Consider the following 26,528-nt stretch of genomic DNA (forward strand, 5'->3'; position numbering starts at 1 on the left):
AATTTTATTCAATGCTGTATTTCCGGTGACTAGAACATTGCCTGGTATATAGTAAGTGCTCAGCAAACATATGTTAAGTGAATAAATGGATGGATGGGTGGATGGATGGCTATTTCTGTCTAGAACTAGCCTTGTCCAAAGATGTCTCAAAACCAAGGTTGCATCCACCAAGAGAGTACCTTTTCATCCAGTGAAACCTCCAGACCCTAAAGAATATGCACTGAACACAATAATTCTTAAAATAAACTCTAAAATGTATATATCCTAGAACTTTTGCTTACCCACAACGAGGGGAAAAACACCTTCTAAACTGAAGTGCTTACCTACATTTAAAATTACAATGAGCTGCACTTTTCTTAGCCAGCACCATTCTTCTTAGTTTCAGAAGAATATGCCTTTGTATATATTTTCAAATCTACACCCAAGTGTTTTTCTTTTCAGTATGCACTAAAATTTGCAGTAGAAATGTACATTAGTTTAAGTGAATTGAGCAGAATGATTGGACTAGGGAAAATAAAACTAATTACTCATGTCACTAGTACTTTAAAATGCAGAGTAGTTATCAGGAACACACATAATTATAAGTAATGCAGTTATTTTTTAATAATGAAGCCATAGCTAAGGTTAATTAATACTTTTAATAAAAAAATAAAATTTTGTTCTTTGAAGTTACAATATGTTATTTGTTAGTTTTAGATATTTTTCATGGAAATATGTGTGCACTCTGCTTACATTTTTCAAACAAATAGTATTAATTTTTTATGAGTATCTCCAAAGCCACCAGGAAGCAACAGCAGTGTGTGACACATTCAAACACTCTTTTTTTGCTTGAATCCTAATTGGGATTCTTTTTGGAACATTCCATAGGAATCAAATGCCAATGACTTCAGTAGGAAATGAAGATACACGTCCTGACCACCTACCAATGTTTTAAGTCCTCAATAGTTCCTTTTCTTGAGTAGGTTTGCTACCTCCACTCTGAAAAAAGCCTAACTAGATTGTTCCAATACATTTCATTTATATTTACTGATTCTGCCCCAGTCTACAATTTAATTTCTTACTCAGAGTTGCAAACTATAGTCCCTCCAGTCAAAATCTCTCAAAGCCTTAGTCTGTCTCCCTTCTCAAGATTTTTTTTTTTTTTTTGGTACGCGGGCCTCTCACTGTTGTGGCCTCTCCTGTTGCGGAGCACAGGCTCCGGACGTGCAGGCTCAGCGGCCATGGCTCACGGGCCCAGCCGCTCCGCGGCATGTGGGATCTTCCCGGACCGGGGCACAAACCCGTGTCCCCTGCATCAGCAGGCGGACTCTCAACCACTGTGCCACCAGGGAAGCACCCTTCTCAAGACTTTTGAAATGAGATGAAAAGAAGATGAAAAAGGCTATGGATTCTTGAAACCAAGTAAGGATACCAGAATCAGCTTCTGCTCTGAATGAAAGGACAGGGCTTCTCTATTTATTATCCTTATGAAGTATGATTTTCTTGCAAAGATAGGTTTTATATATGCTGTAAAAGTAGAATGGAATATAATTTACAGACGAAAATGGGATGCTTTTGAGAGTCAGAAAAGGATACTATTAATAATTGCATCGGTACACCAGGTGCACCAGGTGCACTATACAGGCCACACTGTGTAAAAGGCAAGGGTGAAATCTATGCTTTATTAAATAAGCACCAGAAGACCTAATTCAGAGTATCATCACTAGAGTCAGTGAAATTTTAGAGCTGAGTACAATTCAAGAGATTCCTAAACCCACTTATTTTAGAGAGAGCGCAAGGCCAAAGTGCAGCGAGGTTAACCCACCTGTCCAAGGTACACAAAAAAGGTAGGTGGTTGTGTTGAAATTGGAAACGGGTCTCCTGATTCGCTGTGATCTTTCTATTTTACCATACCTCCTCTAGGCAAAAGGCATTACTATGGATCCATATTGTCTACGGTATGTAAATAACTTGTAAAATATTCTTGAAGGAAAGAACCACAATATCACAAAATGTGATACAAAGCACAGACCAAAAGAAATTTCACAATCTTGATCCGAAAAGAAATAATTTCCTTTCTTTACAAACTGGCAACCAAAGGGAATGAATATTGCCCTTTGCATGTTGGCGTACTTTTACTCATTTAAGTAAATCTACAAATACATTGTAAGACATTGGCAGATTATTCAGAAGAGGAGGGAACACTCAGCCATCAAAAATCCCAAGAAGCTCTCAGCATCCTGAAGAACTTAATACTGTTAATTATTTGCAAATATTCACTTTCTGAGATTAGCCTTATAGAAAGTTTCTCTTTTTTAGGATGAGTGGGTCTTATGGAAACATTTAGATAGTAGATATCACAAGTAAAACAAATTTTTATCAACTTTATATAATCCATATAAAAAGTATTATTAATATTTTTACATTCACATTTTTTAAAGTCATTTAATCAGAAAGGTTGGTAAATGTACTCATTATTTCATGACATAGATCCTATCTTCCTAAAGTAAACATCAGTCTTAAAATTGATCATCATTCAGAGAAGAAAACCTTTTTTTTTTCTTTTTAAAGCATATTTACTTCTAAGTAGGAATGTAAACAGGATCTTATGGGATGACATTTTGTGAATACTCTTTTATATTCTCTGACTCTGTGAAAACTGAAAATTCTCCCCTACTACTTGCCCTGCAGGATGGCTGAATAAACCTCATCTCATCTGTCTGAAATGAATCCAATTTAATTCTGCTTGGCCAAAAATCTGTTTCCATAGTTCGAAAACATGCAATCACCCTAAAGTACATTGCCATTGTAGCTATTGCTGAGGAAAATATACCTTGATTGAGAAAACAGTCCAGTGTGGCTTTTGAAAAATAAAATGACCCTCCCTGGTACACAATTTGGTAAGGCGGTTGATGAAAGTAGGCAGGTCAAAGGTTACAGTCTTAGAATTAGCATCACAAATCACTTGCATATTTAAATATCAAGACTTTGACAATTCTAACAAACATTTAAATTCTACATATATCAGTAATCTCTTTGTAGCTGGAGGGCAAGATAAAAATCAACTGTGAAGTAAATTTACAACAAATTATTCTGTTACTCAAAAGTAAATAATTTGCTTTCTTCCCTAGTAGTTTTTCCCCCATACATTCACATCTTATTACCTGTAATCACAAACATATCCTTTTAAGAGAGAATTTTTTTTTTTCCGCTGTACGCAGGCCTCTCACTGTTATGGCCTCTCCCGTTGCTGAGCACAGGCTCCGGACGCGCAGGCTCAGCGGCCATGGCTCACGGGCCTAGCCACTCTGCCGCATGTGGGATCTTCCCGGACCAGGGCACGAACCCGTGTCCCCTGCATCGGCAGGCGGACTCTCAACCACTACGCCACCAGGGAAGCCCCAAGAGAGAATTTTAAAAACTTTGAGTACAACTTTAAAACACTGTTGTTGAATATTTGTAGTATATTAATCCAAATTATTTAATTGCTGTTATTGGTCTGTTAAAAATCTAAAGATTTAAAATATGTATTTTTTAATGAACCTAGTAATCTTTTATTTAAGTCAATACTTCCTCAAATGAACCAAGTAATTATAAATTGATTAGATCATTTACTTCCATAAACCTCTGCTATCTTTAAACATGTTATAGCTTACAATAAAAGAGACTCTTTTCATTGGCAATTAATGGGCAGTTAACTGTTTTCCTTTCACATTAGTTAATATTATAAAATGCATAAATTTTTAATTTCTTCATTTCTAGGTGTTTAACTTGCAAACGAAATAGCTATTTTACAAATGTTTACCTAAAAAACTATTTCTTAATACACAGCGAGTACTAATTGATAAAAAACATAAAAGTAAGGCTGATAATTCTTTCCTTATTTTGGGATACATCTGGTTTACCTAGTAACTTAAGCAGCTGTGATTTCATTAACGATGAAACAAGACTACTAAGAAAAAAATCTGATCATTTCAAATTTTATTCACAAGAACATTTCTATTTCCTAATGTCCTAGAATGTCCTCTTATGAATTATTTTACATAAAGGAAATAGTCTATCATAGCTCTGTGTTTCATTTTCCTATATCAGATTTGCCTTAATAACCTGCTTATCGTTAAATAAACCGTAAACCAGTAAACACAATAACAAATCATTAGTGAAGTATTAGAAAAGAATATCAAACGGAGCTGTTGGGCATGCATAAATCTGTCTAAAGACACAATCTTTATCCAAGAGGCTAAGTGCAATTATTAACAATCTTATAAACCCAAACAAGACACAGAAAATCAACAAAATGATTTTACTCTAAGCACACATTCTTACTAAAATGTCTATTTCATAAGGGAGGGGCTTTTTGTTTGGTGTTCCTAATGTATCCCCAGTGCCTAGAACAGTGTATGGCACATGTAGTGTGATCGGTAAATACATACTGATGAACACCCTGTGAGACAGCCCATTTTACTTTGTGGCCAAATGCAAATTTTAAAAAAGGAGAGAGAAGAAAGAGGAAAGTGATGCATATAGGTGTATAATATGAAACACTACATTTATAAATTTACAGACTTTACAACTTTTTGGTCATCTCTCTTCTTCTAGGACATTTTCTCTTTCTCTATTCTGTTCCTCCCACTCCTTCCTACTCAAAGTAAAAATCAGAATCTATTTTCTTCTTTCTCTGGTAAACATATGTTAATTAGTAGATAGGGTGCTGATCTGAACAGAATTCATCTTCTTTTACTCTCTTTCTAAATGTGACACATGATCTATTTCAAACATTTGAAATAAAAGCAATTTAAAAAATAATTGGTGTCATTCTTGCTTCTTTAGTACGTGGTTTTCTAGAAAAGTAAGAATCTCATCTTTGGAAAGCTTTATATGGCACCTACTAGAGACATTCACTAACTACCAAAAACAAAACAAAAGCAAACAATCAAGTTTGGGCCAAGAAGAACACACAATTCTGAAAGCATTAACAACAGAATATGTACAAAGGCTATAAATGTCAACAGAGATCTAATAGAATTTAATAGAATTTCAACAGCATTCTAAAAGCCTTTATGAAATGTAAGCTCTGAGGCAGGTGTTTTTTTTTTCTCTTCTTCATTGATGTAATGCCAATACTTAAGCCAGTGCCTGACACATAGTAGGCAATCAGTAAGTATATCTTGATGGAATAAATATACTTCCTACTTGTACAAGTGTGACATTTAAAAATTGTTTTTCAAAAATTTTAGACATAAGATTGAAAAATAAGCTCATTGAAGTGAAATATGGGTGAGGGCAGTTAGCTATATAACGTATGAAATATGTTGGCCCAAGACAGTTTTTTTTGTTTTTTTTTGTTTTTTTTGCAGTAGGCGGGCCTCTCACTGTTGTGGCCTCTCCCGTTGCGGAACACAGGCTCCGGATGTACAGGCTCCAGATGCGCAGGCTCAGCGGCCATGGCTCACGGGCCCAGCCGCTCCGCAGCATGTGGGATCTTCCCGGACCGGGGCACGAACCCGTGTCCCCGGCGTCGGCAGGCGCCACCAGGGAAGCCCCCAAGACAGTTTTTAAGTACCGTATTTTGGGTCTTTGTCCTCAGATAAACTAACAGTGTGTTTTTCCCATAAACAGTAAAATAGTAGACTTATCGTTCATGGTGAGAGCCACATGCCTACCAATTCAAAATCTTCAGACTTCAAAATACAATAGAAGTGCTGTAGGCAATTTCTTTTTTAAGATGTTCAAATTTGCTTTTATTTTATTTTGATGAAGTGCTGAGCTGGAACAAGGCCTTTCAGATACTTCACTATTTGACTCGTTCATTTAACTTAAAAAGTGAAAGACCTGTGTAATTAGTAGACAATCCCCTCAGCTTGGGCTAGACCAAGGTTATTGAATCAAGACCATCAACTAACCACACACAGACCATCACAAAGCAGTATATATCAATAAAGGTTCACAAACCACAAACCAACAGCATATACACATTTCATCCTCAAACTGAATTCATTATATTAAGCAAGTCTTAAAAAAGCCATAATGCTTGAGATCAGAAATAATCCCATTCTAGAAAAGACACATATGCAGAAAAGTCCACTTTCATAATCACAGATCCAGAATGAAGAAATGAAATCTGTGTACTCACCTGGCTAATGGGTTCTTTTGTAGGGGGCTTTCCTCTTCTGGCTGTGCTAGTAGCCAGGGTCGTGGTGGTCTCCATAATTGACGTGGACATCTCTGACTGCATGGCAGTGGCTGTCGACTCAGTTGTCATAGAGGAAGGCACTTCACCAACCAGTCTCACATTTCCCACTATGGCGATGTTGGCATCATTTTCGGCTGCCATATTCAGAACTTTCAAGCCATTGTAGTAAAGCCCAGAGAGCTGACCCTGGAAGGGCTGGCCCTGCTCTTTCCCGCCAATTATTATGGTTGCTTGGCTATTGAAGATTGTGAGCTGACGCCCTGTAAAAATAATATTACATACATGCAAAAATGTTGATTGTGAACTCTACAGTCTACAAAGGATGATAAAACAGATCTTTCATGGGGTGGATAATGAGAGCAATAAACTATAAGAGAGGCATTTGACTCATAATTCATTGCTTATAAATGAGGTGTCCATGAAATGCATAATCATTGGCAAATACTTGTAAATTCTCAACTTATTATAAATGTAGTGCTTTTGCTAAAAGACCAATCAAAGATATGTATTATAAATTAATTTTTAGTGGATTCCTTTCCCCTTTTACCTCAAGACCTTATACTGTTGGTCTCTTAAGTCTAAATTGTTTAATTAAAAATGAGATAGTTAATATTTCAAGTATTTGTCATTCTAAAATTACCACTGGTAGAAACTCATCTATAGCAGCTGAAATCTGATTTTAAATTTATGGTAAAAATTTCATAATTCACATAATGGCCACAGGTATCTATATGCTCTTCTTTAGAAATGTGTATTTTTTTGAAGGCAATAGTCCATTGTTATTTGAATTATTCTGTTTTCCGGCAAATACACTGAAAAGAAACACATAGTTTACACTGAGCGTGTCAGAGACAAAAAAAATCCAAAAAGATTTTTCTGATTGGCTTTCAGCAAGTCTATTAAAACAAAACAAAATGAAAAAAAATATAGCTTCAGATGTAAAAAGCAGCTTCAGCAATGACACACAAACCGATGGAGAAATTATGGCACATTTCCATCAAACAGCAATCCTCAGCACAACAGTACCAATATCATCAAATTGAGTATCCAGTTTTAGCAGATTGCTCTCTGTTCATAAAAAGCATGCACACAACTTTAAGTTCAGTTTTAATTAGGGCTTGTTCCCAAATGCTCTTAGAAGTTTGCAAACGTTAAAGGGACTTCATTTTGACTGGCAATCCATATTGCCCACTATTTAAGATGCCTAGAGTTTAAACCAAGAGTTTTTTTGTTGTTGTTTTTTTCAGGACCATAATGAAGATATCAGAACTACATATATTTTAGTTAATAATTTAGAGGCTGGAACATGTAATATAATCTATAAATGATTTATCATTTTGGGTTAATGCTTGCTGTGAGTACCTTCATAGATTGAGTTAGTGGATTATATTTAACAGTCCCTTTAACCTTAAGTTAACAGGGTAAGATTATTAAACAGCTGGTACGTCTAAAAATGTATAGAAATTATTATACAAGGAATGCAAATATTACTATCTACATTTTACTGTTTTAAATTTGTTTTTAATTTAGTTTTACGGAAAATTTATTTTTTATGTTTATTAGTGTTACAATGAAGTACTACTTGGTTATGTTCAAATTATTTTTTTATTTGAAGTTTTAATCAATGTTTTTTACCTTTGTCGAGTAGCCATTCATCAACTACTCGACCAAGTCGATATGGAATTCGCTGTCTAGCAATCGCCAGGCGCTCGTTATCATTGTTTCCTTTAAAGTTTAAAGAGACATTTCATTGGTTAAAATCTGTAAGGTCAAAGGTTAAAAGTTAATACTTAAAGCTTGAGCTATACAGTTGCCACATGATTTTTTTGAAATTTGGAATTTTAAAAAGTTCTACCTAGAACATTTCATGTTTCAGACTTGTCATTCATTCATTTATTTTATTTTAGCAAACAAAATTATTCCTATGTTAATTGAAAATTAGAAATCTGCATTTGAGCTAGGTTATTAAAACTTATGTTATAGACAGACCCGAACAACCAATTTAAACAGCAAATAATAGCTTTACAAAGAAATGAACATTGATCTCAGGGTTTTGTCTTTTTGATGTTTCTTATTAACTAGTTAAACATGTTCAGGTGAAACAGGTTTAAGTTTTCAAAATACATTCAATCTCTTCTTATTCCAGATTAGTAATTTATGAACACCAAACTTAATACAATCTTCGGCACACTGAAGCATCTAAAATAGGCCTAGCATACTTTATGTCCTATTCAGAAAAGAGAAATTCTTATTCATCTCATTTAAGGAAACCACAAAGTCTGAATAGTTCTTGTATATTCCACACAAATTGGTTTATCAACCACTTGGACATCACAAGGGAATACATCTTGCATCATCAAATATGTTATGATAGGAAAAGGCTTTGACAAAAGTGACTTTGAGTGTCCTTCAGTTTCATTTAAAACTTGACAGATTGAGGCGTATGACATTTGAAAAAAATTATGTGCTCAAATATTTGCTTTTTATTAAACTATTCTAAAGAAGGCATGATAACTTCAGGAACAAATACAAGCCACAACAGTGGTCCCTATTCATAGCTCTAAACTAAGTGGAAGCCTTGATTCTTTGAATAAAAAAATTATCTGATAAAAACATAGTTTAAATTGACCTTGAATAATGCTTGCAAATAGATGACTGTTTTCTTGATCTATGAAGCACTTAGGAAGAATCTAGACTGCCATCTCAGCACTCAATCATGTATATTGCCAGAAGCTTTTCTATTCTATGAAAATTAACTAATGTGGAATTTTGAACTAAGACATTTTGGTAATAGCTCACGTGAGGACTCAGAGGTGAAAGAAATGGTGAAAGAAATGGTGAATGGTAGGTAGTACTGCCCCCAAGAAAAGACTGGAGCATTTTACTAGGGAAGATAAAAGATACATTTTTCTCAGATTTAGAATAATTAATAAATGTTTTCTTAGGCTAGTTTTATTTATACACTATACTTACCACAATAAATCCACCATATTAGTCACAAACTTTTAGAGAAAGAGAAAAGAACTATCATTTAGACCTTATCAATTTATCCTTTGAAGTTTTTTATGACTGAAAATATTCCATACATTAGTATTTAACTGAAAATGTAAATACCAAAGTGGAGCGAAATATATAGTTTAATAAAAACATTGATATCTATCTCTCTGTATTATGAAATTATTAAAATGTTATAGTATTTTATCCTATGGGAACATACTTTTGGTATATTGATAATTTTTTTAAAAGGATAAAATAGCATAAATTCCAAGCCTATCTTTGTTTTCAAGAAATGTGTACATTTTACGTTCTCTTTTGTGTGCTTGTATACATATATCAATATATTTGGAAAAATATACAAAAATTTAATATTACTTGTCTTATGGCAGCATGATTCTTGATGAATATGTATTTTGGCTTATATGTGATTTATGTAATCAACATGTTTATGTACATAATTTGATAAGCAAATTAAATACTTTCAAAAACACATACCCTTTGCTCTATGGACTTGGTTGTAGAGCAACACTCATACCAATTTACACTATTATACCTCTCCTGACAACTTTATAATTATGTGGCTCCTTGTGCTGTTTTTCATGCTAGAGTGTTCCCATCATCAGAAATGATCTATATCCTCAGACACCGCCCAAATCTAAGCTGCAAATCACCTCTTGCCCAATTACTACTACAATATAATAACAGACATCTCTGCATCCTCTCCACAGCAATCCCACCCATTCTCCACAGGTCAGCCAACACCCTATCAGGCCGCTTGTCTATTATAACCCTCCCATTGCCTTCAGGATAAAATCTCGACCACCTGATGAGGCTTATGATGACTTCCATGATCTGGTCTCTTCCCACCTCCCCTGCCCCATCTCATGGCTGTCACTGTCTTGCTCTCCTCTTTCCATCTCATGAGAATTCTTTCAATTCTTCTAAAGCCCTCCTTTTACCTCTGGACTTTTGCACTTGTTCTCTCCTCTACTTGCAAGATTTTCCTCACTCCCATCCCATCCCATCCTCACCTTTCCTTAGCCAAACATGACTCATTAGTGAAGTCTTCTTGGCAGGAACATTATTTCCTCAGGAGGTCTTCCCTGATGTCCCCAAGTTAAATTAGGACACCTGAATATATGCTTTCCTGACACCTGATACATGCTCTTTTGAAACAAGCACTGACCCTGTAAATTGCATATTCAATTAATATTTTCTCTCTGAACTCTGAAATTTCATGAGGTCAGGTATTATGTGTAGTGTTTATTGTTGTATTCTCAGCGTTTGCACAATATCTGTCATAGAACCTCCTATGAAATATCTGTAGAATGAAGTAGCAAAGGAAATCTTGTTTGAAATTCTGATGGCTTCTGTGGCACCATTATCTCATCTCCACAGGCTAACAACATTCACAGGAAAGCAAATACTTGTGCCAGAGGATAGATCACATGTAGCTAAGCCTCCCTTTGTACTTTCCAAAGGAAACATCAAATATTCCAATTATAATTTTATGTCTTTAATGATTATCACTGATTTGAACATCCGTACAATCAGTTCATTATTGTTTTTATAATAACTGCCCCGTGCCACAAAGTAGATAAACATAGTTATTATTAGTAGGGAAAGTAGAGAGAAAAGTCTTAAATAATACAGCTGGAGGAAATGGAAGCCTTTTGAATGATTTTGAGAAGAGTACATAAAAACGCAAGAATACATATACACCCACATGCATACAGACATACAATTTGCCCTCGTACCTTTAACTGGCACTCACAGAACAATTAACATGATCCATATGGTATGATTTAAATGAACAATAGTTTCTGAAGATTCTTGATGAGACTCAGCTAAAAAGAGAACCTACACTGCATTCCCAATGAATAACAAAGAGGTGATCTAACAACAAAAACAAGAAAAAAAATAGAGTGGGCAGCAGAGATAGGTATAAAAAGACACACTAATTTTTAAGAGAGGTACCCACACAAATGGGCTCATACAATCCCATAACCCATAGATTTCAGATGTCTTCTAGTTGAAAGTATTTTTTTAATTGAAATATTTGATTTTGAAATCCAAGGACAGACTTTATTCTTAGTGGGCATAATGGATAGGAAATCAGATAGCGCTTACTTCACTGTATGTTGACTTTATTCTCCAAATCCTTTGTTTTTCTACTAGAATATAAAACTAATGACTTTTCTTGTGACAAAATTGTATATAGGGGCTTCCCTGGTGGCGCAGTGGTTAAGAATCCGCCTGCCAATGCAGGTGACATGGGCTTGAGCCCTGGTCCGGCAAGATCCCACATGCCACGGAGCAACTAAGGCCGGGCGTCACAACTACTGAACCTGAGCTCTAGAGACCACGAGCCACAACTACTGACCCTGCGTGCCACAGCTACTGAAGCCCAAGTGCCTAGAGCCTGTGCTCTGCAACAAGAGGAGCCACCACAATGAGAAGCCCACACACTGCAACGAAGAATAGCCCCTGCTCGCCACAACTAGAGGAAGCCTGCATACAGCAACGAAGACCCAACACAACCGAAATTAAATAAATTAATTAATTTAAAAAAATTGTATATAAGTACATTATCAACAAACAAAGGCACATCAAATAGAGTGACAATGTCTTCCTAACAGATGATTCCCAAACCCCTCTTAGTATTGGGTACAAAATAGCTCCGATTGTTTAAGTTCACCAGGAATAAGCCCACATTTTGCCTCTACTTCATGATTTTCATTAACAAGCTGCACATGGAAGGGCATAAATGAAGTACATTATTTTAAGAAAATGCCCTAAAAGCATTTCATTCCTTTACAAATTCATGGTGATATGTTATTTATAACATATCCAGTAACTCTGCATGATTGTATTCATTCTATTTAATCCTGTCCTTACTTTGATATGCTTCTAAAACTTTACATGCAATATAAAGGACATGAAACAACCCATTTGATTGGGAAAGGTCAAAGATAAATATAATTTCTGATGACCCTTACTTTTCTTTGGAAAGTGTTGGGATCTGATGCCAAGCATGCTGGGATGTAGAAACACTACATGGATTTTCTTTGGACAGTCAAAGGTTGCAGGCTTATACAGATAGAAGAGGTTAAAAACAAGGAAAGTGTACCTGAAAATTGAAATCAAATGAAAGGCGAGAAACTATTTTCAACTTCAAGTATCCTAAATCAGAGGTAAGGATAAAGCAGTAATGACCCACTTGTCAAAGACCAATTCATTTTGGAATTACAAAAAGTGTCCAATTAGAGTTTCAACTTTTTAAAAAGCATGCAAATCAACTACAGTAATCTACTGAATACATAAATTAGGTTTATAAAGCCAGAGCTTCTCACTGAATAAAGGATAATAATTTAGTTGCATACTTCCTTTACCCCAATAAAAGTGGAATGAGGTTTTTCTTTTGATTTACTTTCTTTTTCCTCCAGTTAATTTTATGTGGGTTAAAATTGTTGTTACCTCCACTGAAAATGTTACCAGCAACATACATGTCTCTGCTGAAGTAATTTTCAAGCAATAAAACGGTATGTAAAATTTGGTTTACTTTTCTTTGAATTGTTGAAGGATTCAGTAATTTTTAAAAAAAATTTTTTAAAAATTAAATATAATTGATCTATAACATTATATCAGTTTCAAGACTCAGTATTTTTGACAAGAAGCTGGCCTCATCTAGTAACACTACTACCAATTGATAGGTTCTAGCTCTAATTGGTGTGGCCATTTGGGTATAAGGTATTGTACACAATGGATATGTCGAACAAGGTTCCACAGGTGGAGAATAAGATGGAAAATCTGATAATTCATACTTAAAAGTGTAGCATCCTCAATTTTGATTGAATTCAGGATAGTTTTACTTTCCCACCTAGCCGATAATATTTGGTCACACTACAGTATATTAATTTTTTATAAATCAGTAGACTTCAAGGAAACAAGAGTAATTTCAAAGAATCAAGGTAAGCAGCAAGGAGTAATAAAACTCAAATCCTTGAATTGGAGTTAAATTTCATGGTGGTACTCAGAAAACAAAGGGAAATAAAATTGTAATCATATTTTTATGACTATTGGTCAGTAGAGACAAGCTATATGAAATTCGCTAACACATAATTTTCTCCTCTCATTTTCATAGATCTCCCCTGATGTGTAATTTCTCTTCAGAAATAAAAGTGGCAGTTTTAATAAGACAGTAATATACTTGGAAAACAATAAGGAAAAGCAACTTTATGAACCCAACATTTGTTCAGAATAATCTGAAAGTGAAAACAAAGATACTCGCGTCTTCTGAAGGTTTCCTGTTTCCTCTTTTTTAAGGCTGGGAAAGGAAACACAAAAGGGTTCTTAAATGCTGTACATACTTCCAGAGAAGATTAGGAGTCTAATTTTTAGACTTTTTGTTTTTAAATGGGAACATGGCATTTGGATATGCCTAGGCCCATAAAGCAAAGTAAAAGCTTAACAAAGTTTTGCAAAATGACTCTAGTTTTAAAAGCAGCATTATCACATTATTTCCAACTACATGCTGTACGAGTAGTTGTTGTACAAACCATACAATACAGTAATATCTAATTTAGCTGGCAAGGCTCCAAATAAGTAGATTTTGAACACTACTGACACTCTTCAAGGGGCAAAGTTGTGAAAAAAATATAGCTGCTCTAATGAAAATATTTGTTCTATGTATTACATGATTTGCTGTATCATTAAGATATGTACATAACAAACATTTGGCTCCTACCTACTTCGCCAGTTTCACCTTGAACCATTTATTTCTAACTCTTTAAATTCTAGTCACTGTGGACTTCTTTCAAATTCTACAACCAAGCTAATCCTCTTCCAAGGTGCCATTCACCTTGCTTTGCAAATTTCCTGCATTTCTGTGTACACCTCAACACTCCCACCCATCCCAACATGCACACAGACACAGACATCTGAGTCTGGCCAACTTATTTCTTCTTTTGATACTAGCTTATATGATTCTCAGGAAAGCATTTTCTGGATCCCTCCACCAAATTAACCTAGAGCCTTCCATTATGCATCCTTGTAACACTTAGTAGCAGTAACTGTAATTGTGGTGAAACGGTTTCATGTAACTGATTCTAGATTATGGGTTCCTTGCAAGTAAGGACTATACGTGGTCCATCTGTTCACTGTTTTATATACATACCTATATATATATTTGAAAATACACAAAGTGAATTTTGCTTGGACTTCATATTGCCTTTTATTCTTCCTAGCCCACCTCTTATCTCTGCTCTCATGCCACTCATTGATAGCCCAAGGCATGCATCTATGTCTACTCTTCCTAGACATATCTCATGTACCCAAAAGACTTCACCTTCCTTCTCTAGTTCCAATAGTCAAATCCTTTGTTTCTTTAGTACAGCTTAGCTATACATTAGGAAAGCAATCTGCCTCAGTGAAGTTAACACATAAGCACTGTATACTCAAAGTACTGTTTCAGGTATACATCAATACATCACATAGAGACTATTATTAAAGGGCTTAGATTTTGGCTGGGGAGTCAAGGGCCAAAATGAGGAAAGTTAAACGGAAGCTCAAGATAATAGATAACTATGCATACGTATACAATTAACCACTGCTTGAATTGTAGCTGCCACAGAAGTTCAGACAGGGCATTGGATTAGAACAGACAAAGAAGGTATGATAGAACCCAAAGAATTTTACCTAGATCACAAGCAGTCTAAGTTTTATTGAAATAAAAACCAGATTAAAAATGTGTTGTAATGTGGATATTAACACCCCAAAAGTTGATAATTGATTATTCTCTTTAATTTCATAAAGCTCTACACTCCTACCTCTATTTTTTAAGTAAATATATTCTCTAAAAGAATATATTTTGACTCAAACTAATTGCAAATACAAATAAAAATGGTTAAAATACATATGCCATGCAAAATGAAACTTGTAATACACACAATGTTAAAACTATTGAATAAAATACTATGCTATCTCTTTGGTGGGGCTAATGGCAGACTCTGGGAGGGCTCACGCCAAGGAGTACTTCCCAGACTCCTGCTGCCAGTGTCCTTGTCCCCACGGTGAGCCAAGGCCACCCCCCACCTCTGCAGGAGACCCTCCAACGAAAAACATGTGGGATCTTAGTTCCCACACCAGGTATCGAACCTGCACCCCCTTTAGTGGAAGCGTGGAGTCTTAACCACTGGACTGTCAAGTTTGATGGTTCTGCTGATGATCCAGTGGGGATTCCCAAGCTGAAGAAACTGCTGGCCACTGTGGGTTGGAACTTTGGCACGCAGAAGTGAGTTGTCAACCAGAGGGCAGACAGCAGAGGCAAGAAGAACTACAATCCCGCAGCCCCTGGAATAAAAACCATATTCACAGAAAGATAGACAAGATGAAAAGGCAGAGGGCTATGTACCAGATGAAGGAACAAGATAAAACCCCAGAAAAACAACTAATGAAGTGGAGATAGGCAACCTTCCAGAAATAGGATTCAGAATAATGATAGTGAAGATGATCTAGGACCTTGGAAAAAGACTGGAGGCAAAGATGGAGAAGATGCAAGAAATGCTTAAGAAAGACCTAGAAGAATTAAAGAACAAACAAACAGAGATGAACAACACAATAACTGCAATGAAAACTACATGAGAAGGAATCAATAGCAGAATAGCTGAGGCAGAAGAACGGATAAGTGACCTGGAAGACAGAATGGTGGAATTCACTGCTGTGGAACAGAAAGAAGAAAAAACAATGAAAAGAAATGAAGACAGCCTAAGAGACCTCTGGGACAACATTAAACGCAACAACATTCGCAGTATAGGGGTCTCAGAGGGAGAAGAGAGAGAGAAAGGACCAGAGAAAATATTTGAAGAGATTATAGTTAAAAACTTCCCTAACATGGGAAAGAAAATAGCCACCCAAGTCAAGGAAGCGCAGAGAGTCCCGTACAGGATAAACCCTAGGAGAAACATGACAAGACACATAGTAATCAAATTGGCAAAAATTAAAGACAAAGAGAAATTATTGAAAGCAGCAAGAGAAAAATGACAAATAACATACAAGGGAACTCCCATAAGGTTAACAGCTGATTTCTCAGCAGAAGCTCTACAAGCCAGAAGGGAGTGGCATGATATACTTAAAGTGATGAAAGAGAAGAACCTACAACTAAGATTACTCTACGCAGCAAGGATCTCATTCAGAGTTGATGGAGAAATCAAAAGCTTTACAGACAAACAAAAGCTAAGAGAATTCAGCACCACCAAACCAGCTCTACAACAAATGCTAAAGGAACTTCTCTAAGTGGGAAACACAAGAGAAGAAAAGGACCTACAAAAACAAACCCAAAACAATTAAGAAAATGGTCATAGGAACATACATATCAATAATTACCTTAAACGTGAATGGATTAAATACCCCAACCAAATGACACAGGCTTGCTGAATGGATACAAAAACAAAACTCATATATATTGCTGTCTACAAGAGACCCACTTCAGACCTAGAGACACATACAGACTGAAAGTGAGGGGATGGAAAAAGATATCCCATGCAAATGGAAATCAAAAGAAAGCTGGAGTAGCAATACTCATATCAGATAAAATAGACATTAAAATAAAGAATGTTACAACAGACAAGGAAGGCGAGTACATAATGATCAAGGGATCAATCCAAGAAGATATAACAATTCTAAATATATATGCACCCAATATAGGAGCAACTCAATACATAAGGCAACTGCTAACAGCTATAAAAGAGGAAATCGACAGTAACAAAATAATATTGGGGGGCTTTAACACCTCAGTTACACCAATGGACAGATCATCCAAAATGAAAATAAATACGGAGACAGAGGCTTTAAATGCCACAATAGACCAGATAGATTTCATTGATATTTATAGGAAATTCCACCCCAAAACAGCAGATTACACTTTCTTCTCAAAGGTGCATGGAACATTCCCCAGGATAGATCACATCTCGGGTCACAAATCAAGCCTCAGTAAATTTAAGAAAATTGAAATCATATCAAGCATCTACAAAGGTCAATAAAACTAAAAGCTGATTCTTTGAGAAGATAAACAAATTTGATAAACCATTAGACAGACTCATCAAGAAAAGGAGGAAGAGGACTCAAATCCCTAAATTTAGAAATAAAAAAGGAGTAGTTACAACAGAAACCACAGAAATACAAAACATCCTATGAGACTACTACAATCAACTGTATGCCAATAAATGGACAACCTGGAAGAAATGGACAAATTCTTAGAAAGGTATAACCTTCCAAGACTGAACCAGGAAGAAACAGAAAATATGAACAGACAATTTATCCCAGGGATGCAAGGATTCTTCAATATAAGCAAATCAAACAATGTGATACACCATATTAACAAACTGAAGAATAAAAAACATATGATCATCTTAATAGATGCAGAAAAAAGTTCTGACAAAATTCAACACCCAATTATGATAAAAACTCTCCAGAAAGTGGGCATAGAGGGAACCTACCTCAACCTAATAAAGGCCATATACGACAACCCCACAGCAAACATCATTCTCAATGGTGAAAAACTGAAAGTATTTCCTCTAAGATAAGGAACAAGACAAGGATGTCTACTCTCACCACTGCTATTCAACATAGTTTTGTAAGTCCTAGCCACGGCAATCAGAGAAGAAAAAGAAATAAAAGGAATACAAATTGGAAAAGAAGAAGTAAAACTGTCACTGTTTGCAGATGACATGATACTATACATAGAGAATCAAAAAAATGCTACCAGAATACTGGAGCTAATCAGTGAATTTGGTGAAGTTGCAGGATACACAATAAATGCACAGAAATCTCTTGCATTCCTATACACTAATGATGAAACATCTGAAAGAGAAATTAAGGAAACACTCCCATTTACCATTGCAACAAAAAGAATAAAATACCTAGGAATAAACCTACATAGGGAGACAAAAGACCTGTATGCAGAAAACAATAAGACACTGATGAAAGAAATTAAAGATGATACCAACAGATGGATAGATATACCATGTTCTTGGATTGGAAGAATCAATATTGTGAAAATGACTATACTACCCAAAGCAAGCTACAGATTCAATGCAATCCCTATCAAATTACCAATGGCATTTTTTACAGAAGTAGAACAAAAAAACCTTAAAATTTGTATGGAGACACAAAAAACCCCGAATAGCCAAAGCAGTCTTCAGGGAAAAAAACGGAGCTGGAGGAATCAGACTCCCTGACTTCAGGCTATACTACAAAGCTACAGTAATCAAGACAATATGGTACTGGCACAAAAACAGAAACATAGATCAATGGAACAAGATAGAAAGCCCAGAGATAAACCCATGCACATATGATCACCTTATCTTTGATAAGGAGGCAAGAATATACAATGGAGAAAGACAGCCTCTTCAATAAGTGGTGATGGGAAAACTGGACAGCTACATGTAAAAGAATGAAATTAGAACACTCCTTAACACCAAACACAAAAATAAACTCAAAATGGATTTGAGACCTTAATGTAAGACCAGACACTATAAAACTCTTAGAGGAAAGCATAGGAAGAACACTCTTTGACACAAATCACAGCACGATCTTTTATGATCCACCTCCTAGAGTAATGGAAATAAAAACAAAAATAAACAAATGGGACCTAATGAAACTTCAAAGCTTTTGCACAGCAAAGGAAACCATAAACAAGACGAAAAGACAACCCTCAGAATGGGAGAAAATATTTGCAAACGAATCAACAGGACAAAGGATTAATCTCCAAAATATATAAACAGCTCATGCAGCTCAATACTAAAGAAACAAACAACCCAATCCAAAAATAGGCAGAAGACCTAAATAGCCATTTCTCCAATGAAGACATACAGATGGCCAAGAAGCACATGAAAAGCTGCTCAACATCACTAATCATTAGAGAAATGCAAATCAAAACTACAATGACGTATCATCTCACACCAATTAGAATGGGCATCATTCTACAAATCTACAAACAACAAATGCTGGAGAGGGTGTGGAGAAAAGGGAACCCTCTTGCACTGTTGGTGGGAATGTAAATTGATACAGCCACTATGGAGAACAGTATGGAGGTTCCTTAAAAAACTAAAAATAGAATTACCATATGACCCAGCAATCCCACTACTGGGCATATACCCAGAGAAAACCATAATTCCAAAAGACACATGCACCCCAATGTTCATTGCAGCACTATTTACAATAGCCAGGTCATGGAAGCAACCTAAATGCCCAACGACAGATGAACAGATAAAGAAGTTGTGGTACATATATACAATGGAATATTACTCAGCCATAAAAAGGAACAAAATTGATTCTTTTGTTGAGACGTGGATGGATCTAGAGACTGTCATACAGAGTGAAGTAAGTCAGAAAGATAAAAACAAATATCGTACATTAACACATGTATGTGGAACCTAGAAAAATGGTACACATGAACCAGTTTACAGGGCAGAAGTTGAGACACAGATATAGAGAACAAACGTATGGACACCAAAGGGGTAATGCCGCAGGGTGTGGGGTTTGTGGTGGGATGAATTGGGTGATTGGGATTGACATGTATACGCTGATGTGTATAAAATTGATGACTAATAAGAACCTGCTGTATAAAAAAATAAATAAAATAAAATTCAAAAATTATTAAAAAAATACTATGCTCGTTGGCAAGAATTTGAGGGCAATATGCTAAAATGAAAATATTTGTGTTAGGATGGAGGGATCATGAGTGATCTTTTTCAAATTTTAATTTAATATTATTGATACTGTATTTATAGGTATTCCAATTTTGCTCCCACCATTTCTTAAACAAAAAAGAAGCATTTTCTACAAATTAAATGTAGTGTCTTAATTGAATGTTATAGCAAGAGAGGGTGGCACACCCAAGTGCCCTGTCAGTCAGCCCACTTATACAGCTAGAAAGAGGACTCAAGTAGGGTAATGCTATATTCGTGACTTATGCTTCAGAAGCCACCCCAGCTCCTTCTGTGAAACAGCAGGCCTTTGTATCCAGTTAAACAATATCTTCATACGAGACTGCTGTGATGCTGGGCATGGAAAGCCACGTCTACTGCGGAGTTCAACAGTGCTTTGGGGAAGAAATTAGAAGCTAAGTGCATTTCTAACTGGCTTAAGAAATTTCTCCCTTCATGTCCCTCTGTTATGTGGAACTACATTAAGAGATCTAGTGTGCCTTTATACAAAGATTTCTAAGAGCATGTGCTCCTGTTAGCTACTTACATTGAAAAATTTTATTTTGGATATTGTTCCATCAGAAGAATTAGAAATAAAGGTAATCTTGTGAACTTTGGGTGTCATTGCCTGTAGGTAATATTTACAGGTTCTTCCCTAAGCCTTCTAGGCTGTTGGGTTCCTAATGCAAAAAACACTGAAGTATCATATCAAAAACCAGCAGTGAGAAATGAAAAGGAACAGGGACAAGCAGATAAGAAAATACAGAACGTACTCTGATAAATTAGAGGTCATATTCTGTTATCACGCATACTAAAGAGTTCTTTTGTGGTAGCCGTGTAGCATTTAACACAGAAGAATGGTTTAACAGCTACAAAAACAGACAGGGCCACTGATGGATATCACTCAGTTGTGAGACTAAGAAAAATGAAATGTAAGAACAGACCCACAGTACCTTACAAATGGCATTTTGCCATTTTCCCAGATATGAGAATCTTAAGCCCTTTCTAGGTCAACATTTAGGCTTATTCTCTGTAATAGGAACTTATACATATTCTAAGACTTCTTTTCCCAGTTCTTGATTTCTGAAAGTCAGAGAAATATGTGGTACAGCTGGCTTTTCTACCTCGTCATATCAACTTTGAGTTTCAGTGTATTCCTCTTAACATTCAGACTGGTCTATGAAAGAGGAAGTGAGTAAATGTCTCCTACACGGTCTGATATAGCCCGTACATGGTACTGAGAAAGTTCCTTATCCTCCAGTGAAGAGAAGTAAGTCTGATTACTACTGCATTCTAATCTCATTTTCAATGGACTTCAATCTCTCTCCTCTACTTGTGATTGGAAGGCAGGAAGATTCTTTTCAATTAGAAAGATGGGGTTTGTCAACTGCATACAAATTATTTATGATTAAATGCCCTGGAAGTGCAAAGGATAGGCTGAGATACAGCTGGTGAGTCAAGGCCAGCCTCTTCAGTTTCATAAAATGTAAAACCTCTTACATAAAACAACCAGCTTTTTCTTTTGTAGACAAATGAAACACTATGGATTTGAACTAGAAATCCTAAAATAACTTTCCTCCAGTAAAATTTTGTTTTGGCTGTCAGCAATTATTTCTTAGAAGAAAGTACTCATGTGGTCAGATTCACTGTGGAACGAGAACCCTTGGTGGTTAAGATACTGGGCTTTAATTCCTGGGTTCAAATCCTGGCTTTACTATTAACTAGCTGGGTAACATTGGGTCAGGAGCATAACACCTCTGAGCATCAGTTTTCTCATCTGTGAGATGAGTATTTGTAAGAATAAGTGACACAATATACTTAAGTCTCTTAGCACAGTGCCTGGCACAGAGTAAGCATCCAGTAAATATAAACCATTATATTATGATTGTGTCATTATCTGTTATCTGGTAAAATGTGCCTAATATGATATATTTAGAAATACAGAGATCACAGAAATTGTTTCTCAACCATATGAGCATAGGAAAGTAGTTGAGGTGGGTGTGAAAAAGAGTAGAAAATAAATCTATTTTTCTTTCCTAGGACAAAATATAGCCAGGGAGCTGATTTATTATAAGTGATGTCCTGAACCCTATAGGTGCTTTGTCAAAATCACTGCATTTTCTCCTAATCAATGTCAGCTTCATTCTCAGAGGTTTATGCATGGCTACGCGTACACCAGTGGGAACAACTGAAAGGAGGTCATTAACTTGAGGTGGGCACACAAAAAGAAAAAGCCAAAGGCACCTTGCCCAGAGGGAAAATAGAATTTAGGGGACCACTATCTGTTCAGTGCAGCAGCATGGTGACAAAGCCGCTCCTGGAATAAGAAAACTTTATTTTCAAAATGACATTTTAATCTGTATTTTAATGATTCTAAGAGATGCACTTCAACTAGAATGTCTCAAACTCTTCTTTTCCCCCCATAATGCTTGTGACAAAGAAGGGCCACAGAAACTGTAAACAGAAGCCGATGCCGTGTGGCCTAAAGCAAGTCAGTCCTATTATCTGTAAAACGAGGTCAGTGGATTGTAAGGCCCGCAAGATGACCTCCAGTGCTAAGGACTGACGGCCCCAAGTTTAAGGTAGGATCAAGAAGACATGCATTAGGCCATCTTGTTAAAACATTCTGTCTGTGGGTTTTTATGATGGATTTAATTTTAGAGCCATTAAAAACAAAATATCATCAATGTTTCTAACACTGAAAATATCTTTAAAGAGTATGAAATCTTTGACTTGGTATGGTTTTTTTTTTTTTCCTGTTCTTTTTTTAAACTATCTCATAGTTTGGGAAATTTATGAAGATTTTTGGTCGTCATCTACAGAGACCTTTATAATTAAGCCATTACATTTTTCTGATATGTTTAATGTTCTAAGCTTGTCTTCTTTCTTCTTTCAGCTGTACAGACACACACCCCTCTCACCATGTAGACATTCCTCTGGCTTCTTTCTATCCACCCACTGAAGCATGTCACTGCTCTGACAGCCATTTCAAGAGGAGAAAGGCAGGCAGAGGTTAGATTTTAGGAGATTTCAATTTTATAAAAAGTAGGTAAGAGGATGGGAGGGAGGGAGGGAGTACATTATGACGTTTGAAAAGAGTAGAGGTTTGTCTCCTCTTCATTTTAAATGCTTAGCTCTAAAGAGATGAGAGGACAATTTTAAGAGGGAATCTAAAGGACTTCTTCAAATCAATGGCTGCTCTTTGCAAACCGCTTTGTCCAATATTTATCTAAGTAAAATCTCTTCTCGGGTATCTCAAGCACCTGTGATCTGGGGAACTGTACTTTGGGAGATATTTCTGGTTCAGGAAACATCCTCATGAGACTTCCCATCCAGTAAAATCTGACAAGAGCAAACTTGAAAACCTGCCAGGTAGTGGCCCAAGTGTAACTCTGAGCCTGAGTGGAGATCACCAATTGAAATCCAGACATCTTACAGGATGCAGTAGGTACAGTAGTTTCATTGTATCACTTAGAATAAGACCATGAATTTCTCCACTGCCAGCAGTACTTCCCTTTAAACTTCAGCCATCTGTGATTTCTAGTGGATCCCTAAATATCGAACAGAATGGAGAGAAGAGCAAAGTATAAAAATGTCCAACAAAGTTTAAGCTGATGCGCCATTAGTTAGGACATTTGGAATTGATCCCCTCACATGTTCTTCTCTGTCATTCTATAATCCAGCACATCTATAGTTAGATAGTGTCATTTTCAAGGATAGGGCTAAACAAATTGGGCCACACAACTCTGGCCTAATTAACACTTCATTTAAATTTTTTCCTGAAGTCTTTGAAATCCAACTGGCGACTTGCAGTGACTTCAGTGAAAATAAACGGTTTGTTGGCATCCTCCACACAAGAACCCTTCAAACACTTCCAGACTGTTATGAGCTGACTTGTGCCGCCCCCACCCAAATTCATATGTTGAAGCCCTAACCCCCAGTGCCTCAGAATATGCCTGTATTCAGAGATAGGGCTTTTAAAGTTATGATTAAGTTAAAATGACTCCTTTATAATAGGCCATAATTCAATCTAGCTGGTGTCCTTATAAGAAGAAGACACACAAAAAGGCACCAGGGGCATGCACACAGAGAGAAAAGACCATGGGAAAACTCAGAGAGAAGGCAGCTATCTGCAGCCCGAGGAGACAGGCTTCAGAAGAAATTAACCCTGCTGACACGGTGACTTCAGACTTCTCCAGAACTGTGAGAAAATAAATTTCTGCTGTGTAAGCCCCCTAGTCTATGGTATTTTGTTATGGTGGCCCTAGCAAATTGATATAGAGATAATTTAAAACTATTTAAAATCATATATTGCTGGCTTATTCACAGACCTTTGATGTTAAGCAGATGTGATTGTATTTTGCCACTAATTGCCAAAAAGTCTAGAAATGAGTACTTTGGATTTGCATTTTAATAAAGTACTACATTAGTGTCAAACTCATATCCATTTTAATTTTGGTTAAATAATATATTTTGTCCTTTTCTGGATTTGCTGCAAATCATAATCTGCACCACAATTCTGATAGTTAAGCCCAGTTACAAAATGAACTCTACCAATTTATATTTTGTATTATTTAAGTTAAAAGATAATGATAAAATTGATTTTAGTATGAAATATATATATTTAGGCATTGTTCCATTATGTCTATAGAACAATTTTTACAAAAGGAGCTATTTAACCTTTCATATCATTAAATGAAATTTCTCAAATTAATAAAAATTATGTGATATTATCATTTTCTTTAGTTTGTGGCCCCCTATAGCTTCATTAACACAGATCACTGCAGTACTATTAAAATTTTTGCAAGAGGGAGGAGATATGGGGATATATGTATATGTATAGCTGATTCACTTTATTATAAAGCAGAAACTAACACACATTGTAAAGCAATTATACTCCAATAAAGATGTTCAAAAAGAAAAACAACAACTTGACAGAGCGTGGGGATCTTTCGATGTCAGTAAATACATAAAATCAATTTAAATTATTTTAATCCGTTTAAAAAAAATTTCGTGTTCGTGTTAGAGTTCTAATTTATTTTAAAAGTTCCCATGCCAAAAAAAAAAAACTACATAAGGTAAATCTCTACTAATGTTAATGGTTAAATTAGGTGAGATTCTTTTATTGAAATATACTGGTTTTCTTCAATTTACCAAGTATTGTGAGATCACAAAATGTTTATTGTGCCCACTTCCAAAACTCTAAAAACAAATTTTAAGTCCCAGAGGACAGAGCCTATATTATTCATACAAATTTCTATTCTTAGAAACTGCCTGAGGAGTCTTTTAAAATAAACACAAAAATTATTCTGCAAGACGTTAATTAGTTTTTTGGGACTTGCTAAGTAGTCATGCCAACAACAACAAAGAATAGCAACTTTCACTGTTAACTTGAAATATTTATCATCTGCTCAAAGCTGGATGGGTGTCTTGTTCTGTTCTCATTCTCTTTTGGGGCTTATCGCTGAAGAATGATGCCAATTCCAAGCCTCTGTGAAACAGTCCTGCCATAGCGTGACATCCTCCACTGAAAGTGCCCAGGGACAGTGAAAGGCCTGGCAAGTGGCTAACTGTACCAACCTTTCTGTGCTAAAACAGAAAGGCTTGACCTCTATATGCATGCAATCATCTCAAGGTCCCTTCTATTTCTTGAGAAATTGGACACAGCTTTGCCACTCCTACCTGTAGAGCCAGACTTCAATATACCTTTCGGCCTGCTTTTTACTTGGGAAGATGCTTGGTAGAAGGGAGTGGAGAAGCTTTGTCAGTGTCCTCGACTTCTGCTCTCTTCTAATGTTCCTGGGACCTGCATCGTTAAGAGGAGCCAAGCCTTCAACCTCAACGCCAGTGTCTTTCCATCTCCACTCTCCATGCTATAATATAGTCCAAGCACCATCTGGACTGCTGTATCATCTCCTACTTTAGCTCCAGACACTCATTCTGGCTCCCTCTAGTTTATTTTCCACACTTTTAAGTGGAGGGGTTATTTGAAATAATGTGTTTCTGCCGATAGACTGTAAGCTCATGAGAACAAGGATTGTGTCTGTTTCTGATCACCACTGTATTCCCTGCAGAGGGCCAGGCACATGGGAGATCTTAAAGGAATGTTTTTGAATGAATTACTAAATCAATTAATGAACTGTACCCTCTTAGACACTTGTTTCTTCCACTATCCCTTGTCCTTCACATTACCATACCGAATCTCTCCACCCTGGACTCTTTATCAGTCCTAGCTCATGCTCCCAGCCTCTTCTCCATGATCCAGACTCACTGATTCCATCCTACATTTCCTTCTAATGCTGCTTCTTGCAGGTGAAAATAGGTACCCACAACAGTGATTGTTTTTCTAATCAATACATTAGGAAAACAGAAGAAATTCCATAATAAGTTTATATAAGAAGTCTAATTATCTTCATGAAATTTGACACAATGATTGTCTGCTAACTATGTGTAGGGACATACAATGATTTTAGTTTGGATAGGAAAATGGGGAGTCAAAAAAGTCATAGGACTACTAATCTTTTTTAGGAAGTCCTTGGGCATTCTGAGGAGAAACATCACATATAAGCTCTTAGACATATGTAAATACATTATATGCTTAATATTTCAGTCAAAAAATAGACAAACATGAAGGAAAAGAAGGCCTATAATAA

The 26,528-nt window shown here is 36.1% G+C and overlaps 1 protein-coding gene across 21 annotated transcripts in view; it reads right to left on the reverse strand.

Annotated features, from left to right (window-relative positions):
- NRXN1 (neurexin 1) overlaps positions 1-26,528 on the reverse strand; it is a 1,113,124-nt gene that overhangs the window by 134,290 nt on the left and 952,306 nt on the right. For 13 of the 21 annotated variants that reach the window (XM_024753587.1, XM_024753585.1, XM_024753569.1 and 10 more), the window contains 2 exons: positions 7,808-7,897; positions 6,113-6,432 (listed from right to left, as the gene is read on the reverse strand). In XM_024753587.1, coding sequence (XP_024609355.1) covers positions 6,113-6,432; positions 7,808-7,897 — 410 coding nt within the window. The remainder of the gene's footprint in view (positions 1-6,112; positions 6,433-7,807; positions 7,898-26,528) is intronic. The other 8 variants (XM_024753589.1, XM_024753584.1, XM_024753583.1 and 5 more) reach the window with 1 other exon arrangement.

The sequence above is a fragment of the Neophocaena asiaeorientalis genome, unplaced genomic scaffold (assembly GCF_003031525.2).
Source record: "Neophocaena asiaeorientalis asiaeorientalis breed wild unplaced genomic scaffold, Neophocaena_asiaeorientalis_V1.1 scaffold171, whole genome shotgun sequence".
In the NCBI taxonomy this organism is placed as follows: Eukaryota; Metazoa; Chordata; class Mammalia; order Artiodactyla; family Phocoenidae; genus Neophocaena; species Neophocaena asiaeorientalis.